Source organism: Heterodontus francisci, chromosome 37 (genome assembly GCF_036365525.1).
Source record: "Heterodontus francisci isolate sHetFra1 chromosome 37, sHetFra1.hap1, whole genome shotgun sequence".
In the NCBI taxonomy this organism is placed as follows: domain Eukaryota; kingdom Metazoa; phylum Chordata; class Chondrichthyes; order Heterodontiformes; family Heterodontidae; genus Heterodontus; species Heterodontus francisci.
Genome location: NC_090407.1, coordinates 23,440,390 through 23,454,561, shown reverse-complemented (window position 1 = coordinate 23,454,561; position 14,172 = coordinate 23,440,390). Strand labels below are relative to the sequence as shown.

At 41.5% G+C, this 14,172-nt stretch overlaps 1 protein-coding gene across 1 annotated transcript; it reads left to right on the top strand.

Moving 5' to 3' along the window:
- Window positions 1–1,297: 1,297 nt before the first annotated feature.
- On the top strand, window positions 1,298–13,709 carry b3galt6 (UDP-Gal:betaGal beta 1,3-galactosyltransferase polypeptide 6). Its single transcript, XM_068017307.1, has 2 exons — window positions 1,298–1,522; window positions 8,102–13,709. Exon 2 carries the CDS (start codon window positions 8,136–8,138, stop codon window positions 9,126–9,128), a length of 993 nt encoding a protein of 330 aa, XP_067873408.1. The 5' UTR covers window positions 1,298–1,522; window positions 8,102–8,135; the 3' UTR covers window positions 9,129–13,709.
- Window positions 13,710–14,172: the final 463 nt, after the last annotated feature.

The window sequence follows — 14,172 nt, the reverse complement described above, 5'->3', positions numbered from 1 at the left end:
GTGAGCCTCCTCCCACTGCATCTCACTCTATCAACATACCCTTCTATTCCTTTCTCTAATTGTACCTATCTAGTTTCCTCTTAAATATATCTATGTGAATTGTCTCAAATACTCCATGTAATTCCACATTCTTGGGACCCAGTTTTCATATTTTCAGCTGGGATTCAAACAAATCTTTCTTTTCCAAAATGAGTGAACCTCAGTCATGGAAATGTATTTAAGGTCATTTAAAGGAATATACATATGAACAATGACAGACAGGCAATGACATTCTGGTCCATACAGCCTATCCCACACAATTTGATAACCTTCCTGTAAAGGGCTTTGGATGTTTTGTTATCTTAAAGGCGGTGTATCTTGTGTATCACTATATATACACTCTTCACCTCGCACAAAACCATGTGATCTCCTGGGAGAGACAAACAACCAGATAAAAATGCAAGCCAATTTGGGGGTAAAGAAACAAAGACAAAAAGTGCTGGAAAGCATCTGTGGAGAGAGAAGCAAAGTTAATGTTTCGGGTCTGTGACCTTACATCAGCATGTGAAAGTTCTGATGAAAGGTCACAGACCTGAAATGTTAACTCTGTTTCTCTCTCCACAGATCCTGCCAGACATGCTGAGTTTTTCCAGCACTTTTTGTTTTTGTTCCAGATTTCCAGCATCTGCAGTATTTTGCTTTTATTATATTGGGGGGAAAGAATCTGGGAAATTCATTTCCAGCCCATCTCATGGATTGAAATTAGTCCAGGATATCACTCTGGCCCTGAATTCCCTGCAGTATCTAGCTTTTGTAAAAGGTGGTGTCTACCCCAAGCAGAAACGGGGCCAGCCCTCGTCTGAAGCAATAAATGAAAAGTATACGACTTGAGGAAGAAGCAGAAGAGCTGGGTCCGCAGAACCACATACAACAACAGCTTGCATTTATATATCGCCTTTAAGATAACAAAACGTCCAAAGCCCTTTACAGGAAGGTTATCAAACAAAATTTAACACTAAGCCACATAAGGAGGTTAAATGACCAAAAGCTTGGTCCAAGAGTTGGTTTTAAGGAGTCTCCTGGAGAGACAGGATAGATTTAGGGAGGGAATTCCAGAGCTAAGGGCCGAGGTAGCTGAAGGCAAGGCTGCCAATGGTGGAGTTATAAAATAATCCACCCACTATATCGATGCAAGTTGTTGTTGTCCCAAGGAGAAAATTCAGCTACTCGGTCCTCCCAGCCACCAGGGGCGCTAGTGCGCCTCCTCCGAACTAAGGCGGCGCAGGTGGTGGTACATCATCACGTCACACGTCACCTGTTTTCCTTGCGCCACGTCATCGCGTCCGCCGCCGCACTGGTTGGGCTGCTGCCGGCGGGGATGGTGTTGCTGCTGCGCCTTTCCCCAGGGAGCGCTGCCCAGGAGGAGGCAGTGGCCGCGGTTGTGAGCGAGTCGCTGGACGGGCCCATTCTGCAACCGCTATAACTGATCAATACCCTCAGTTGGGTAATCGCCGGCCTCATTGCGTCAGAAATCAATGGAGCGGTAAGTAGCAGAATGGCCAAAATATCTCCATCATTTCGTCAAAGTTGGTCAATCCTGAGCTATATTGAATAATATTGTGCAGCTCTGGATGATAATCCTGATGAATAATGTCTCAGAACTGCACTGCATTGTCTTAAATAATACTGGTCTCAATACTCCATTGCTCTAAATACTCGTACATCTGAATAATAATGTTCTAAATAATTGCCTGAAATAATACTTCACTGACCTAAGTAATAATACTGCAGTGTCCTGGATAATATTGCACTGCCGTCAATGATGATATTGCACTGTCCTGGATGGTGAGGCCTTAAATTATAACACTCACCTGAATCATAATGTGTCTTGAATAATACTGACTGAACTGTCCTGAATAATAATGCCATGTCTAATACTATTGCACTGCACTGATCTGTCATTGTGGTGAACAATACTGAATCCTCATCTTGTTCCAGCCCACCTTTAAAATCCTCATTTTCTACCACCCCACCAAACCCCACCTGAGTTGCTCACTGAGATCCCCTCTCAGCCTCAGCACTGAGCTATACGTCATTCTCAGTAGTTGCAGTCTCCGTCCTGACTCACAGCCTTTCTCTGATTTCACTGCTCTCCCTCCACATAAACTCTTCTACCCATATTCGCAGCACCCTCTCAACATTGCCATCCCTTGGCCTCTACTTTTATTTTGTCAATCACGTACAAGGCCATCAGCAACCATTTGTATGCTTCGCCACCCACGTCTCTCTTACCCGCTACCAACTCCACTTCCTCCTGTGTCTGCCCTGGGAATAATCATTCCCCCACTTTCAAACTTCCAGCTGTCAAGCCTTTGACCCTCCATTTGCCACACTACTACTTCAGTTATTGGTTTGCTTGCCCATTACTGACATTAATGATACTTCCACCTTGTCCAGTCCAAATCTTACTGTCACCCACCTTGGTGGTTCATCCTTACGTGATTCGCATCTTTGCTCCCACATGTCCAAGGGGCGTAATCTTGAACCTATCTGGTGCACAACTGGTTTAGCCATTCATTGCTAGATCTGGTTGGATCACATTAGGCATTATCCTTGCTCTCTTTTGCTAAAACCACTCTCAATTCTGAGATCATCCTGGAGAGCAAAGATAACCCCTGTCATCTTTTCTCCACTGTCAGCTGTCTCCTTGAATCCCTTTGCCCTACCCTGAGGAGCTAATATAAAAACAGAAAATGCTGGAAATACTCAACTCTGTTTCTCTCTCCACAGATTGATGACCTTTCATCAGAACATGACAGTATGATATTTCAGTGTACTATTTTATTCAAGAAATAACATTCAGAGCAATTCAGTATTATTATTCAGGGAGGTCCAGTATTTGATGAATGAAGAATTCTTACAAACTACAGCCCCAACTTCCCTTTCCTCTTCAAACTTCTTCAACGTGTTGTCGTCTCCCAAATTCATAACTATCTTTTATGCAACACCATGTTTGAATCTCTCCAATCAGGTCTTTGCCCTGTCACAGCACTGAAACAGTCCGAATCAGAGGCTGGGACATGTGGTGTACTGTCCTTCCTTGTCCTTCTCGATCTCTTCACAGCTTTTGACATGGTCAACTGTGCCATGCTGAAAGCCTCTCCGTTACCTAGCTGAGTAGAACTGCCCTCACTTGTTTTTTTTTAAATCTATCCAGATGTAGCTAGAGTAATTCCAGCATTGGCTTCTCATTGCACCGCTACACTGTTACCTCGCAAATCCTTCAGGGATCTATCCTTGACCTGCTTTTCCTTATCTACATGCTGCCCCTTGGTGACATCATCCAAAGATATGGAGTCAGGTTCCACATGTACACTGCTGACATGCAGCTCTACCTCTGAATAACCTCTCTCGTCCCTCCACTGCCTCTGCTGTCAGATTGCTTATTCAACATGCAGTATTGAATAAGGTTAAACATTAGATAGACTGAAGCCATTGTCTTCAGTCCCTTGCACAAACTGCAGTCCCTTGTCATTGATTCCATCCTCCTCCCTGACCACTGTCTGCAGTTGAACCAGACTGTTAGTGAACTCGATGTCCTATTTGACCCTGGGCTCAGCATCAGGCACCATAACCTTTTCATCAAAAAGACTGCCTGCTTTCACGTCCTGTAGCAGAATACTGTGCTCTACTGAATATGGCTGCTGGTGTACTGTAGTGAGTAATACTGTGCTGTATTGAATGTTACTAACGTTGTTGAACCAAATAATATGACTGCTGTTACCTGATTACTGATGATGTACTGTGCTGAATAATATTACTTTGCTGCATTGAATAATAAAGCTGCCTTTATGAATACTAATGCAACTGTAGTTCACAAAGTAATACTGTCCTGCTCTGATATTGGATCACATTTAATAAGCGGGTTCTTGTTGTGCAGTGTAGCTGCAAAATTTAGCATCAGAATCACTGAGAGCTTCAGTCCAGTAGTGGGGGGACTGCTGCTTAGCAGAGGCCTTTTTTTTTTTAACTGCTGTGTCTGAGACTAGTGAACAGGCTGGTCACCATTCGGCAGCTGCTGGTAAATCCTATAGCTGCAGTGGTCAGTGTTAAGAAGCCCTGATTTAATTAGTAGGGCTTTTATCTATATTTGAAATGGTGACAGTCCTTCCAACCTACAGAAAATGTTACTACATTGAAGATGTTGCCAATCATAAAATCTGGAATAAAACTGATTCAAATCGATTGATCACTTGGATGAGGGGCCAAGATCAGCGGTTTTCTTCAGGATTTAACGATCTGATTGAATCCATCTGTTGAGATGACCTTATTAACATTTCAGTTTGACTTCTGTTAGAGAATTGTTTTTGAGACTAAATAAAGAAGCTGACTTTTATGACCTTCATGTAACCACAGAAAAGAATGCAGTTTACAATGAAGTATATAATTTTTAAATGTTTTATATATGCTATGGTTTCCAAAAATTATCGCAGCAGTTCTGTAGTCCAATTCCTGATCACTGTTCTATTGAAATTAATACTTTATAGATGCATTTGAGAGGCTAGGCATGCATATGAGGGAGAAGAGAATAGAGGGTTATGCTGATAGATTTAGGTGAGGAAGATGGGAGGAGGCTCGAGTGGAGCATAAAAACCAGCATGGACTGGTTAGGCCGAATGGCCTGTTTCTGTGCCTTGTATCCTATGTAATGTATCTTAGAATAGGTCTTGCATATGGTTTTGCACTTCCTGTCTGGATTAACCCGACTTCTTGTTAAATTTTTGGGTCATGCTTTTTATGTCAACACACATAGTATCGTCAACATTAGCTTCAGTTGCAGCCCCTGATGCTAGGTAATGCTGAGACACGGTTTACCGTTCTTACCATGTGCCTCCCCACTTTTTTTCATATTTGTGCTTTGGGGCAGGGCTATTCATTTTTCTGTCCATTAACACTCTCTCTGCACTAACACTTTGTCTTTCAGCACACCATTAACATACCGTTTGTCTTTGATCCATGACCTTCTGGTCAGTTATTCTCTGTGACCTTGTCCTATCAACACCTCTTTGGTTATCTCTTGCCCCACCCCCGCTTTATTTGCTTAAAACCTATTACGTTTCCAACCTTTGCTAGTTCTGATGAAGGGTCACTGACCTGAAATGTTAACTCTGCTTCTCTCTCCACAGATGCTGCCAGATCTGCTGAGTATTTCCAGCATTTCTTGTTTTTCTTTCAGATGTCCAGCATCTGCAGTATTTTGCTTTTATTATACGGGTTACTCACCTCTGCTCGCTAGTTACCAAGTAGTTTTAAACTCTATTTTCAGGTTTCCAGCGCCCTGTATACAATTTCTTTTTATTCTTTCATGGGATGTGGACATCATTGGCAGGCCAGCATTGGCTGCGCATCCCTAATTGCCCTTGAAGTGGGTGGTTTGCTCAGCCATTTCAGAGGGCAGTTCAGAGTCAACCACATTGCTGTGGGTCTGGAGTCACATGTAGGCCAGACCAGTTAAGGATGGCAGATTTCCTTCCCTAAAGGACATTAGTGAACCAGATGGGGTTTTACAACAATCGATGATAATTTCATGGCACCATTACTGAGTCTAACTTTCAGTTCCAGATTTTTAATTGATTAATTGAATTCAAATTCCACCAGCTGCCGTGGTGAGATTTGAACCCTTGTCCCCAGGGCATTAGCCTGAGCTTCTGGATTACTAGTCCAGTGATGTTACCATTAGGCCACCATCTCCCCCCTAAAATGCTCGCAGTCCCTTCCTGATACTTGGAACGCGTTTTACCCATCCAACCTATGTATGGCTGCTTGCTGCAGCCCACCTGACTTCCTTTCCACAACAGTAATGAGCAGGATCTTGAGCCAAGTGCTTGACCCATTTGCAGCCACCCAGTTGGTATTTTGGGACTCTACTTCAGCCGGGTTTTACATCCTCATGAATAGTGGTGGGTTTTGAACCCGCCAACTTGGGTCGTGCACACCCACACGTTACATCCTCAACTTGCAACCTCCGGACCCTGACATCCCACTCTCCCCTTCTACCCCTCCACCCACTTACTCCTAACCTTCTTCCAGTGGATCCTCTTTTTATGCTGGATTCCCAGTACTGATCTGACATTTAGTCTGTAAACTATGCAGATGTGTATTATTAACTCTTTACATGCTTTAACAAAATAAGAGTCTATTTTCACCTCTAATCTCAATAGTCTTTTTTAATTTTCCCTTTCACATCGGTGCGATTTTCAGGATGAAGTCACTGTGTGGAGAAGAAGGATCCTGAGGGGTCTTGACAGGGTGGATGTGGAAAGGATGTTTCCCCCTGTGGGAGAATCTAGAACTAGAGGTCACTGTTTGAAAATAAGGGGTCGCCCATTTAAGACAGAGATGAGGAGAAATTTTTTCTCTGAGGGTCGTGAGTCTTTGGAATTCCCTTCCTCAAAAGGCGGTGGAAGCAGAGTCTTTGAATATTTCTAAGGCAGAGGTAGATAGAGTCAAGTGGGTGGAAGGTTATTGTGGGTAGGTGGAAGTGTAGAATAATCAGTTCAGCCATGTACTTATTGAATGGCAGAGCAGGCTCGAAGGGTCAAATGGCCTACTCCTAGGCCTAATTCGTCTGCTCGTATGTATGTTCGTATGATGCAATGATAAAAGAAGCTGCTGCGTTTCCTTTATTATAACAATGACTATATTTCAGAAGTAGTTCATTGGTCAGAAAGCACTTTGAGATGTCCTGAGGCTGTGGACGGCGCTATGTAAATGCAAGACTTTCATTTCTGTTTGCATATCAGTTAACTCATTCTCAGCTGAACATGAGGCCTCCGTTGTAAAAACATTTCTTCTGAGAGAAATTGTCCATTTGAAAGAGCTGGTTAATGTATGGAGATCATCCGGGAATCAGTGGTAGCGCATCAGGCCCCAAAAATCAATTACAAAATGATGTTTTGGGGAAAACTGCAATAACAACATTAGATGAGTGTTAGCTTCTCATAAACATCATTCAACATTGTACGTGGCCTTTTGAATGTCAGTCATTATGCTGACATTTTCCCCAGTGTGAGGTGGTGAAAAGGACAAGAAGGGGCTATTCAGCTCATCAAGTCTGCTCCTTCCATTGCTCATGAATAACCATCTCAATCATGAACCCCACATAATCTCTATGAGCCTGTTCCCCTTTCACAACAAATATTGATCCAGTTTCGTTTTAAAAGAGCCATTTGATTAGGAATTCACCACTTTTTCCACATGTCCATCAAAATTGCTAATTTTGCTCAAGGGTTGTCAAGTTTTGTAATTCTGTGCTGAATTCTGTGCTTACTGTACATGATAAATAGCCTACTTAACCTCAATAATATTGATACCCTTCATTACTCTCAAAGCCTGAATCATGTGTCCTCCCAGTCTTTCCTCCTGTAAAAAAATAAATGAGCACAATCCTTCCTCATTACAGGCCCATATTTTCTCCCGAACTTTTTCCAGTGTATGACTGTCTCTTTTGGGATAAAGGTGACCAACCCATTCCCACAATTGGCTTTGTGAGTGGGAGTTCAATGTAATTACAACTTGCTTTGACTTGCAGTGCAACCAATGACCTTCGGATGCAGGGAAGCATCTGATTTGCCTTATTGATAACTGCCTCCTTGTTGATTTAGATAACAGCTCCCAAGAATAGCAATACACTAAATTTCTTTCAAAAATGATAATTATTTAAGCTTTTTTGTGAAAGGAAAACTTAGAAACAAACTGAAGACTGAAAGCTAGTTTCAAACATCCTAAGACACTTGTTTTAGAAATCCTGAGCAATCTTGTAATTTATTCCCGAGTATCCATTCGGCTGTGTTTTATTTGCTTGTTTGCCTGTCTCTCTAACGAGTTTGCATCACATTAGTTGCTGCTGACACAAGCTACTGTTATAAAGAAGGTAAATGAAAACAAGCAGCAAGCATGATCAGGAAAATCAAGTTAATGTGAGACTCTTAGGCGAGATGACGTGGTTGTGTTATAAAGATAAAAGTGCTTGCTGTAATGGGTTGCTTGCAAGGAATAAACTGCTTATTAATATGAAACAATCCTGCTTGTAATGTTAACCAGTTTCATTTTTTTCCTCCAGCTGAAAACACTTCAGAGATTCAAGCATTTGCACAATGAATCTAGTTCGACTTGTCTGTCGCCACAAAACAGCCCTTGGCATCGCGACCCTGTCCTTGTTTGCACTGATGTTGCTTTACTTGGCTAAATGCACCTCAGAGACTTTGAAGTCCCCGGGGCCACCTCATGGGGTCGAAAGGCGGGTTGACAGTCAAGGTCACAGCAGAACCAAAGGCCTCTCTGCCTTTCTTGTGCTGCTGATCACCACTGGCCCCAAGTACACAGAGAGGAGAAGCATCATCAGGAGCACTTGGCTAGCCAACCGGGACCCAGAAATTCTCCCTTACTTTGCCATTGGCACCAGTGGGCTTGTGGCAGAGGAAGTTCAAAATTTGGAGCAGGAGAACAATCGGCATCGTGATCTTCTGCTACTCCCAGACTTGAAGGACTCCTATGAAAACCTTACCAATAAGATCCTTCACATGTATGCTTGGGTAGACCAAAACGTTGACTGTAAGTTTGTGCTGAAAGCAGATGATGACACTTTTGCTCGGTTAGATATCATTAAAGAAGAACTGAAGACAAAAGAGCCAAAGAAACTCTACTGGGGTTTCTTTTCTGGACGAGGAAGAGTGAAGTCCGCGGGAAAATGGAAGGAGAGCACTTGGGTTCTGTGTGACTATTACTTGCCCTATGCCCTAGGGGGTGGGTATGTGCTGTCTGCTGATTTGGTGCACTATATTCGAATTAACGTTGATTATTTGAAGGTCTGGCAGAGTGAGGATGTCTCTTTGGGGGCCTGGCTGGCGCCAGTAGATGTCAAACGCCTGCATGACCCAAGGTTTGATACGGAGTACAAGTCACGTGGGTGCAATAACAAGTACATTGTGTCGCACAAGCAGAGCATTGAGGATATGCTGGAAAAGCATCAAACACTCCAAAGGGAAGGGAAACTGTGCAAAGAAGAAATTAAAGTGAGACTCTCGTATATTTATGATTGGTACGTCCCACCATCCCAGTGCTGCCAGCGAAAAGATGGCATACCCTGATATTACAACTTAGTAGCGGAAAGGAGCAGTCAGTGAGATCTGCATGGTAAATTCAAAATGGTAGTGTGGATGTTAATGCCGGAAATTTCTCTTGAAAGGAGCTCCAGCATCGACATGGCACCTATTTCCAGTATTTCTGACAGCACACACATATTTTCCAGTTAACTTAGTACTGAGTCTGCAAGTTTGTGAGATTAAAACTTGTACATTGCGTGTTTTTCTCCAAAAAGCACAAAGTTGCTGTTCTTTCTAATCAGAATACAGATTAGTTCATTGTAGTGCCTAGGGTTCAATTCATGTTGGACCACCTTTGTTAGACAGATTTTAGGCTTTGGTCACTTTTTTTTCCTCATTATTTCGCTGTGCACCATAATAGAACACCTGGTGTTCCTAATCCTAACCCATTATGTCAATCTGAGCAGCATTTATTTTCCAAAATATAATTTATTTATAAAAATCTGTAAAAAAAAAACAAACACTACAAAACAGTTCCAATTTGACATTCCAGAAAGTGCAAAAAAATCAGTTTCCTTCGATACAGAACGTGAGTTTCCTCACAACTCTTGCCATTCTATTTTACATGCAATGTACATTTGCATTACACAGCAAAAACATATTTTGGTGCACGCAGCCCAAAGGGTCTAACACGGGTTCCAGCCCCTCGGTTCACTATGGTGGGAGGACCTTACAGAGTGGCCTTTCCCCATTGAGCCTTTGTGGCGTCTGCCCGAAGCTTTAGTGCGTCTCTCAGCACGTAATCCTGGACCTTGGAATGTGCCAGTCTGCAACACTCGGTCGTGGACAACTCTTTGCACTGGAAGACCAGCAAGTTTCAGGCAGACCAAAGAGCGTCTATCACCGAGTTCATTTGAGCCGCATTCACAGATAGTTTCATAGGTCATACAGTACATTGTATTTAATTGCACAAGAGTCTAAAGTTCTGGGATTTGTGTAATCCCATTACAGTAAGTGTAATTTGATTGTATTCATGTGTAAACATATGTATCTGTGTGTTGGTGTAGTGCATAAGTGTGTATGTGTATACATTTACAGGCTGTCTATTTGGGTAAAAGTCTTTAGAGCGGCTCCAAGCCGTATATTTCGTCACAGTTTGCTCTGGTCTGACCAGGTAACAGGAAGAAACATTTTCTAAAATAAAATTTATTAAAAAAAACTTTAAAAAAAAAACTTGAGAATGGCTACAAAGTGTTTTACCTTTCCCCAACCTCTGCTGTCTTGCTAACCTTTTAAAAAAAAAATAGCCTGGGTGCAGTTGTTGGTGTTAACAAATTGCAATGCAGGATTTTTTTTCCAACTCATCCAGCTAAATTTGCATGGAGAATTGTTTGCTTGCGTCTAGAATTCTGACGTGTGATTAACTGCTGGTATTGTTGTGCTTTTCTCTTTAACCAGCTGCAGAGCCATTTCATCTTTAAAGTACAGCTTTACTGGGCATTGGGGGGAAAATGTTTTATGGTTCAGCTTTAAGAGAGCAAGATTACATTGAGCTTATTCTGTTCTCTGGGAACAGGATAGTCCACAGTGAGAACCCATTAGTGCAGGGCCTTTGCTGGGCTGATTTTCACCACCTGGAGTCACAATATAAAAAGTGTCTTTTGAAAGTTTCATAATTGTTAATAGCGTCAGGCAACGATTTAATACAAATGCTGTAACAATCCTGGTGTATCCTATAATAAACTACTGTACTTCACAGTCCTGAGGATATATTTTCCTCCAGTCACTAATATAAATACAAAACATTCAGAGAAATTTCAAGTATTCCTGTTTGACATTTTACCATTGCACAAAAGTGTATTTGCAAGAAATTGAGAATCTTCCAGATTGAGAGAGGATACAGATTTGTAACAATACAAAGTGACATCATGTGAAAAGTATAATGATTTTTATAACCAGTGTGATTTTTGAGCAGAAATAAAATGATTGCTTCTGGTCAAAACACAAGATATTGGGATTTGAGCTTGGAGAGGAAATCTGAGCTGGATTATTTTTTGTGTTTTTTTTAATTGATGGCAGAGATTGGTGCACAATTCCAGCTCAGTGACAACCCATTACTGTTGTCCAGTCCAAGGGCATTGCTCATGTTGCTGCCTTCCAGCTAGACTCAGGCCCACTACCTGCTATGTTTGGAATCAAGTTTTGCGCAATAGATGGCCATTGAGAAGGAGCATTTCAACACGCGCGAGCACCTTGTAATCGTTGACATGACCGATAGGATTTGTTAACTTATATTACTCAGTGGCTAAGTATGAAGAAACATGCATCTTGTGTACTCGGAACCCAAGTCTGCACATTTACAGTCAACGGCTATAATTGTTGACAATTTCAGAAGTGCAGCTGGCCACAGATGGGGAAAAAAGGGTGATGACAACATTTTGGAATGTTTTTATCCTCTAATTTTTATCCAAAACTGCCAAGTAATTTTCGGCAGAATTTCTCCTGACAAATCACACACCTTCCTACTTCTTAGGAACTTACAATTAAAGTGACCAGTCCCAAGAAGAAAGCTTTTATACTGGGACCAGAATGTTCCTCAGGAGTGGAGCTAGAGTGGACAAATAACATGAAAACAAATGAATCACTGTGTGTTTCTGAACCTTGACCCAGCAAATATTTTGCTTCGACATAGAACCCGGAGTGTGTAGATTAGGAAGATCATTGTTCCAAATGTGTTTCTGCTTTTACACAATTTGAGGAGATCGTGTAAACCTTACCCTTTTTGTCTTGTGTTGGAAACGTTAAAATGTATATGTACTAATTTAACTGAGCAAGGCACACTTCTGGGTGTTGACCCATTTGATGGACTTGTACTGTGCACCTCAGTCAGAGAGCTATGTCATTCACTGTGCTGTTATGTTGACATTTCCTCTTACTGGACAATACTTTAAAGAGTAAATCATATGAATGAGTGAAAATTAGTTGTATTTTTTATTTGTATTCTATGAAACCAGCATATCATTCTGGTAATAAAGCCTAGTACTGGTTAATCATGCTCAATAAACCTTCCATCCAGAATGACTTTTAAAATGAATAACAAAACAGTCTCCTCTTTATCCAGGCCTGAGAACTGTCAATCTGTGATGTATTAACTTTGCCATGGATGGTACGCTTTCCTTATTTTGGGCATCACCATTCTGTCATGCCTTGGGTGGCATCTGGATCAGATCTTCCCTTTTGTAAAGCTACCCATCACCACGTCACACCTGCAGCTGCCCACTTCTACCACCTGGATGGAGATTGATAAGCTCTGAGGATAGTTCACTTTCTGAGGGCAATGTCATAGGACATCCACTGTTGGCATAATTTTCTGGTTCCGTGCTTCTGTCAGGGAGCCTCATCATTTTAAAATAATGATTGGATAAACCACGTGCTGTGCATGGTGGAGATTTCTATATGTGCTCTCGGCGAGTGAGGCTACGCATCGAGAGTATAAATTTGAAAAATGACCTCTTGTAGGCTTTTTGTACAAAACAAATCGAATCAATAATGCTATTCAGCCTTGCCTGTGTTTACGTCTCGGCTCTTAACATCTAACTGCTGAAACATAACATTTCTATTTTCAGTCAGTGGTTGAAATTCCAGTACTTGAAGCTTTATTTCCTTTTGTGGTATTGTTGGAAGCTTTCAAAATTACTTGTGAATTGTAGAGTTACAATGTTGCATTTGTACTTATGTCAATGTAGTGAAAGAGTGTAGAAGGTTAATACTCTATATAAATATGTAGACCTCGGCAGTAAGACACATTTTATTCAAGTCAGCATTTTGGTGTAAGAGAAGGAATAGTTATGTATTTTTGAAATGTCCTTCTGCATCGTCAATGCTATGCATTTATTTAAGTAACTGAGGTGTTTGCATGTGAATTCAGTTATTTCATTTTGCAAGGATCTGGTACAGCTGCAAAACCTGGGAAATTGGGAATTTACAACTTCCATGTAGAACAAACAATTGGATAGATACAAAAGTCTTGGATGTTCATATGACATTTCATAGTCATTGATGTTGCTGATGCAGCTTATGACCTGATCTGAATTCTAATTTTGTCTTTCTTCTAATATTCTCCCACCTATTCATTATTTCTCTTATCCTATTTTTAACTTCTTTCTCCTCTCTGCCCACCAGCCCCATCCTTCTCTTGCCATCAACTACCCATCACCATGCTTCCATTGCTGACGCACACCTCATTCAGCATGTGATGAAACTGACATTCTGTCCATGGGCAGCATATGCCCGAATGACTGTTCTCATAATCAACAGCCAACTAAAACCTATACAAACCCACTGTGCCACCCCCTTGGTCTGTCCTTGACTAACTCTGGTCATTACTAGAGCTCAAGACTTCAGTGGTGCAGTGGGGGAGGGCAAGTGAACTTTGAAACCGATTCCACTGAGGTTCTTGACTAATCCTATTTGAGATATTATGCAGTGATTTTAATGATCCAATAAAAAATTATAATGGTGTATTTATTTTAAAATGTTCTTTAAAAATGCTGGCATCATTATGGAAAAAAGCTGTGACAAGAGGATAATTAAATATTGTACAATTTATGGTCAATAAATTAAAACTGAGTATGTAGACCGATTTGTGTTGGTTATTGAGTGTTCCTTATTTATGTGCCTTTTTCACACAAAGCATAGTAGAAATTTGGAGCTCTTTTCACTTCTTCCCCTCATCCCTCCCCAGTGGATGTTGGGTTAATTCAAGCTTTCAAGGCTAAAATGGATAGATTTTCGTTGGGTAAGAGTTTCAAGGGATATGGTGTGAGAGGGGGAGAATGAAGTCAGGGTGCAGGTCATCCATGATCTATTTGAATGGCCTACTTCTATCCCTTGTGAATGCTTTGTAAGAGAGTTTAAATGAAACCTTCCTGAGGAGGTTGTAGTTTACAACTTAGATTTATGCTAGGTATGATGAGAGATGGGGCTCAATAGCAATGTGTGCAAAGATGGAGATACTCACCACTGCTGTCCCCTTGACACCAGCAAACATCTTCCTCACTTTCATCCAGTGTGATAGACCTGGCTGATT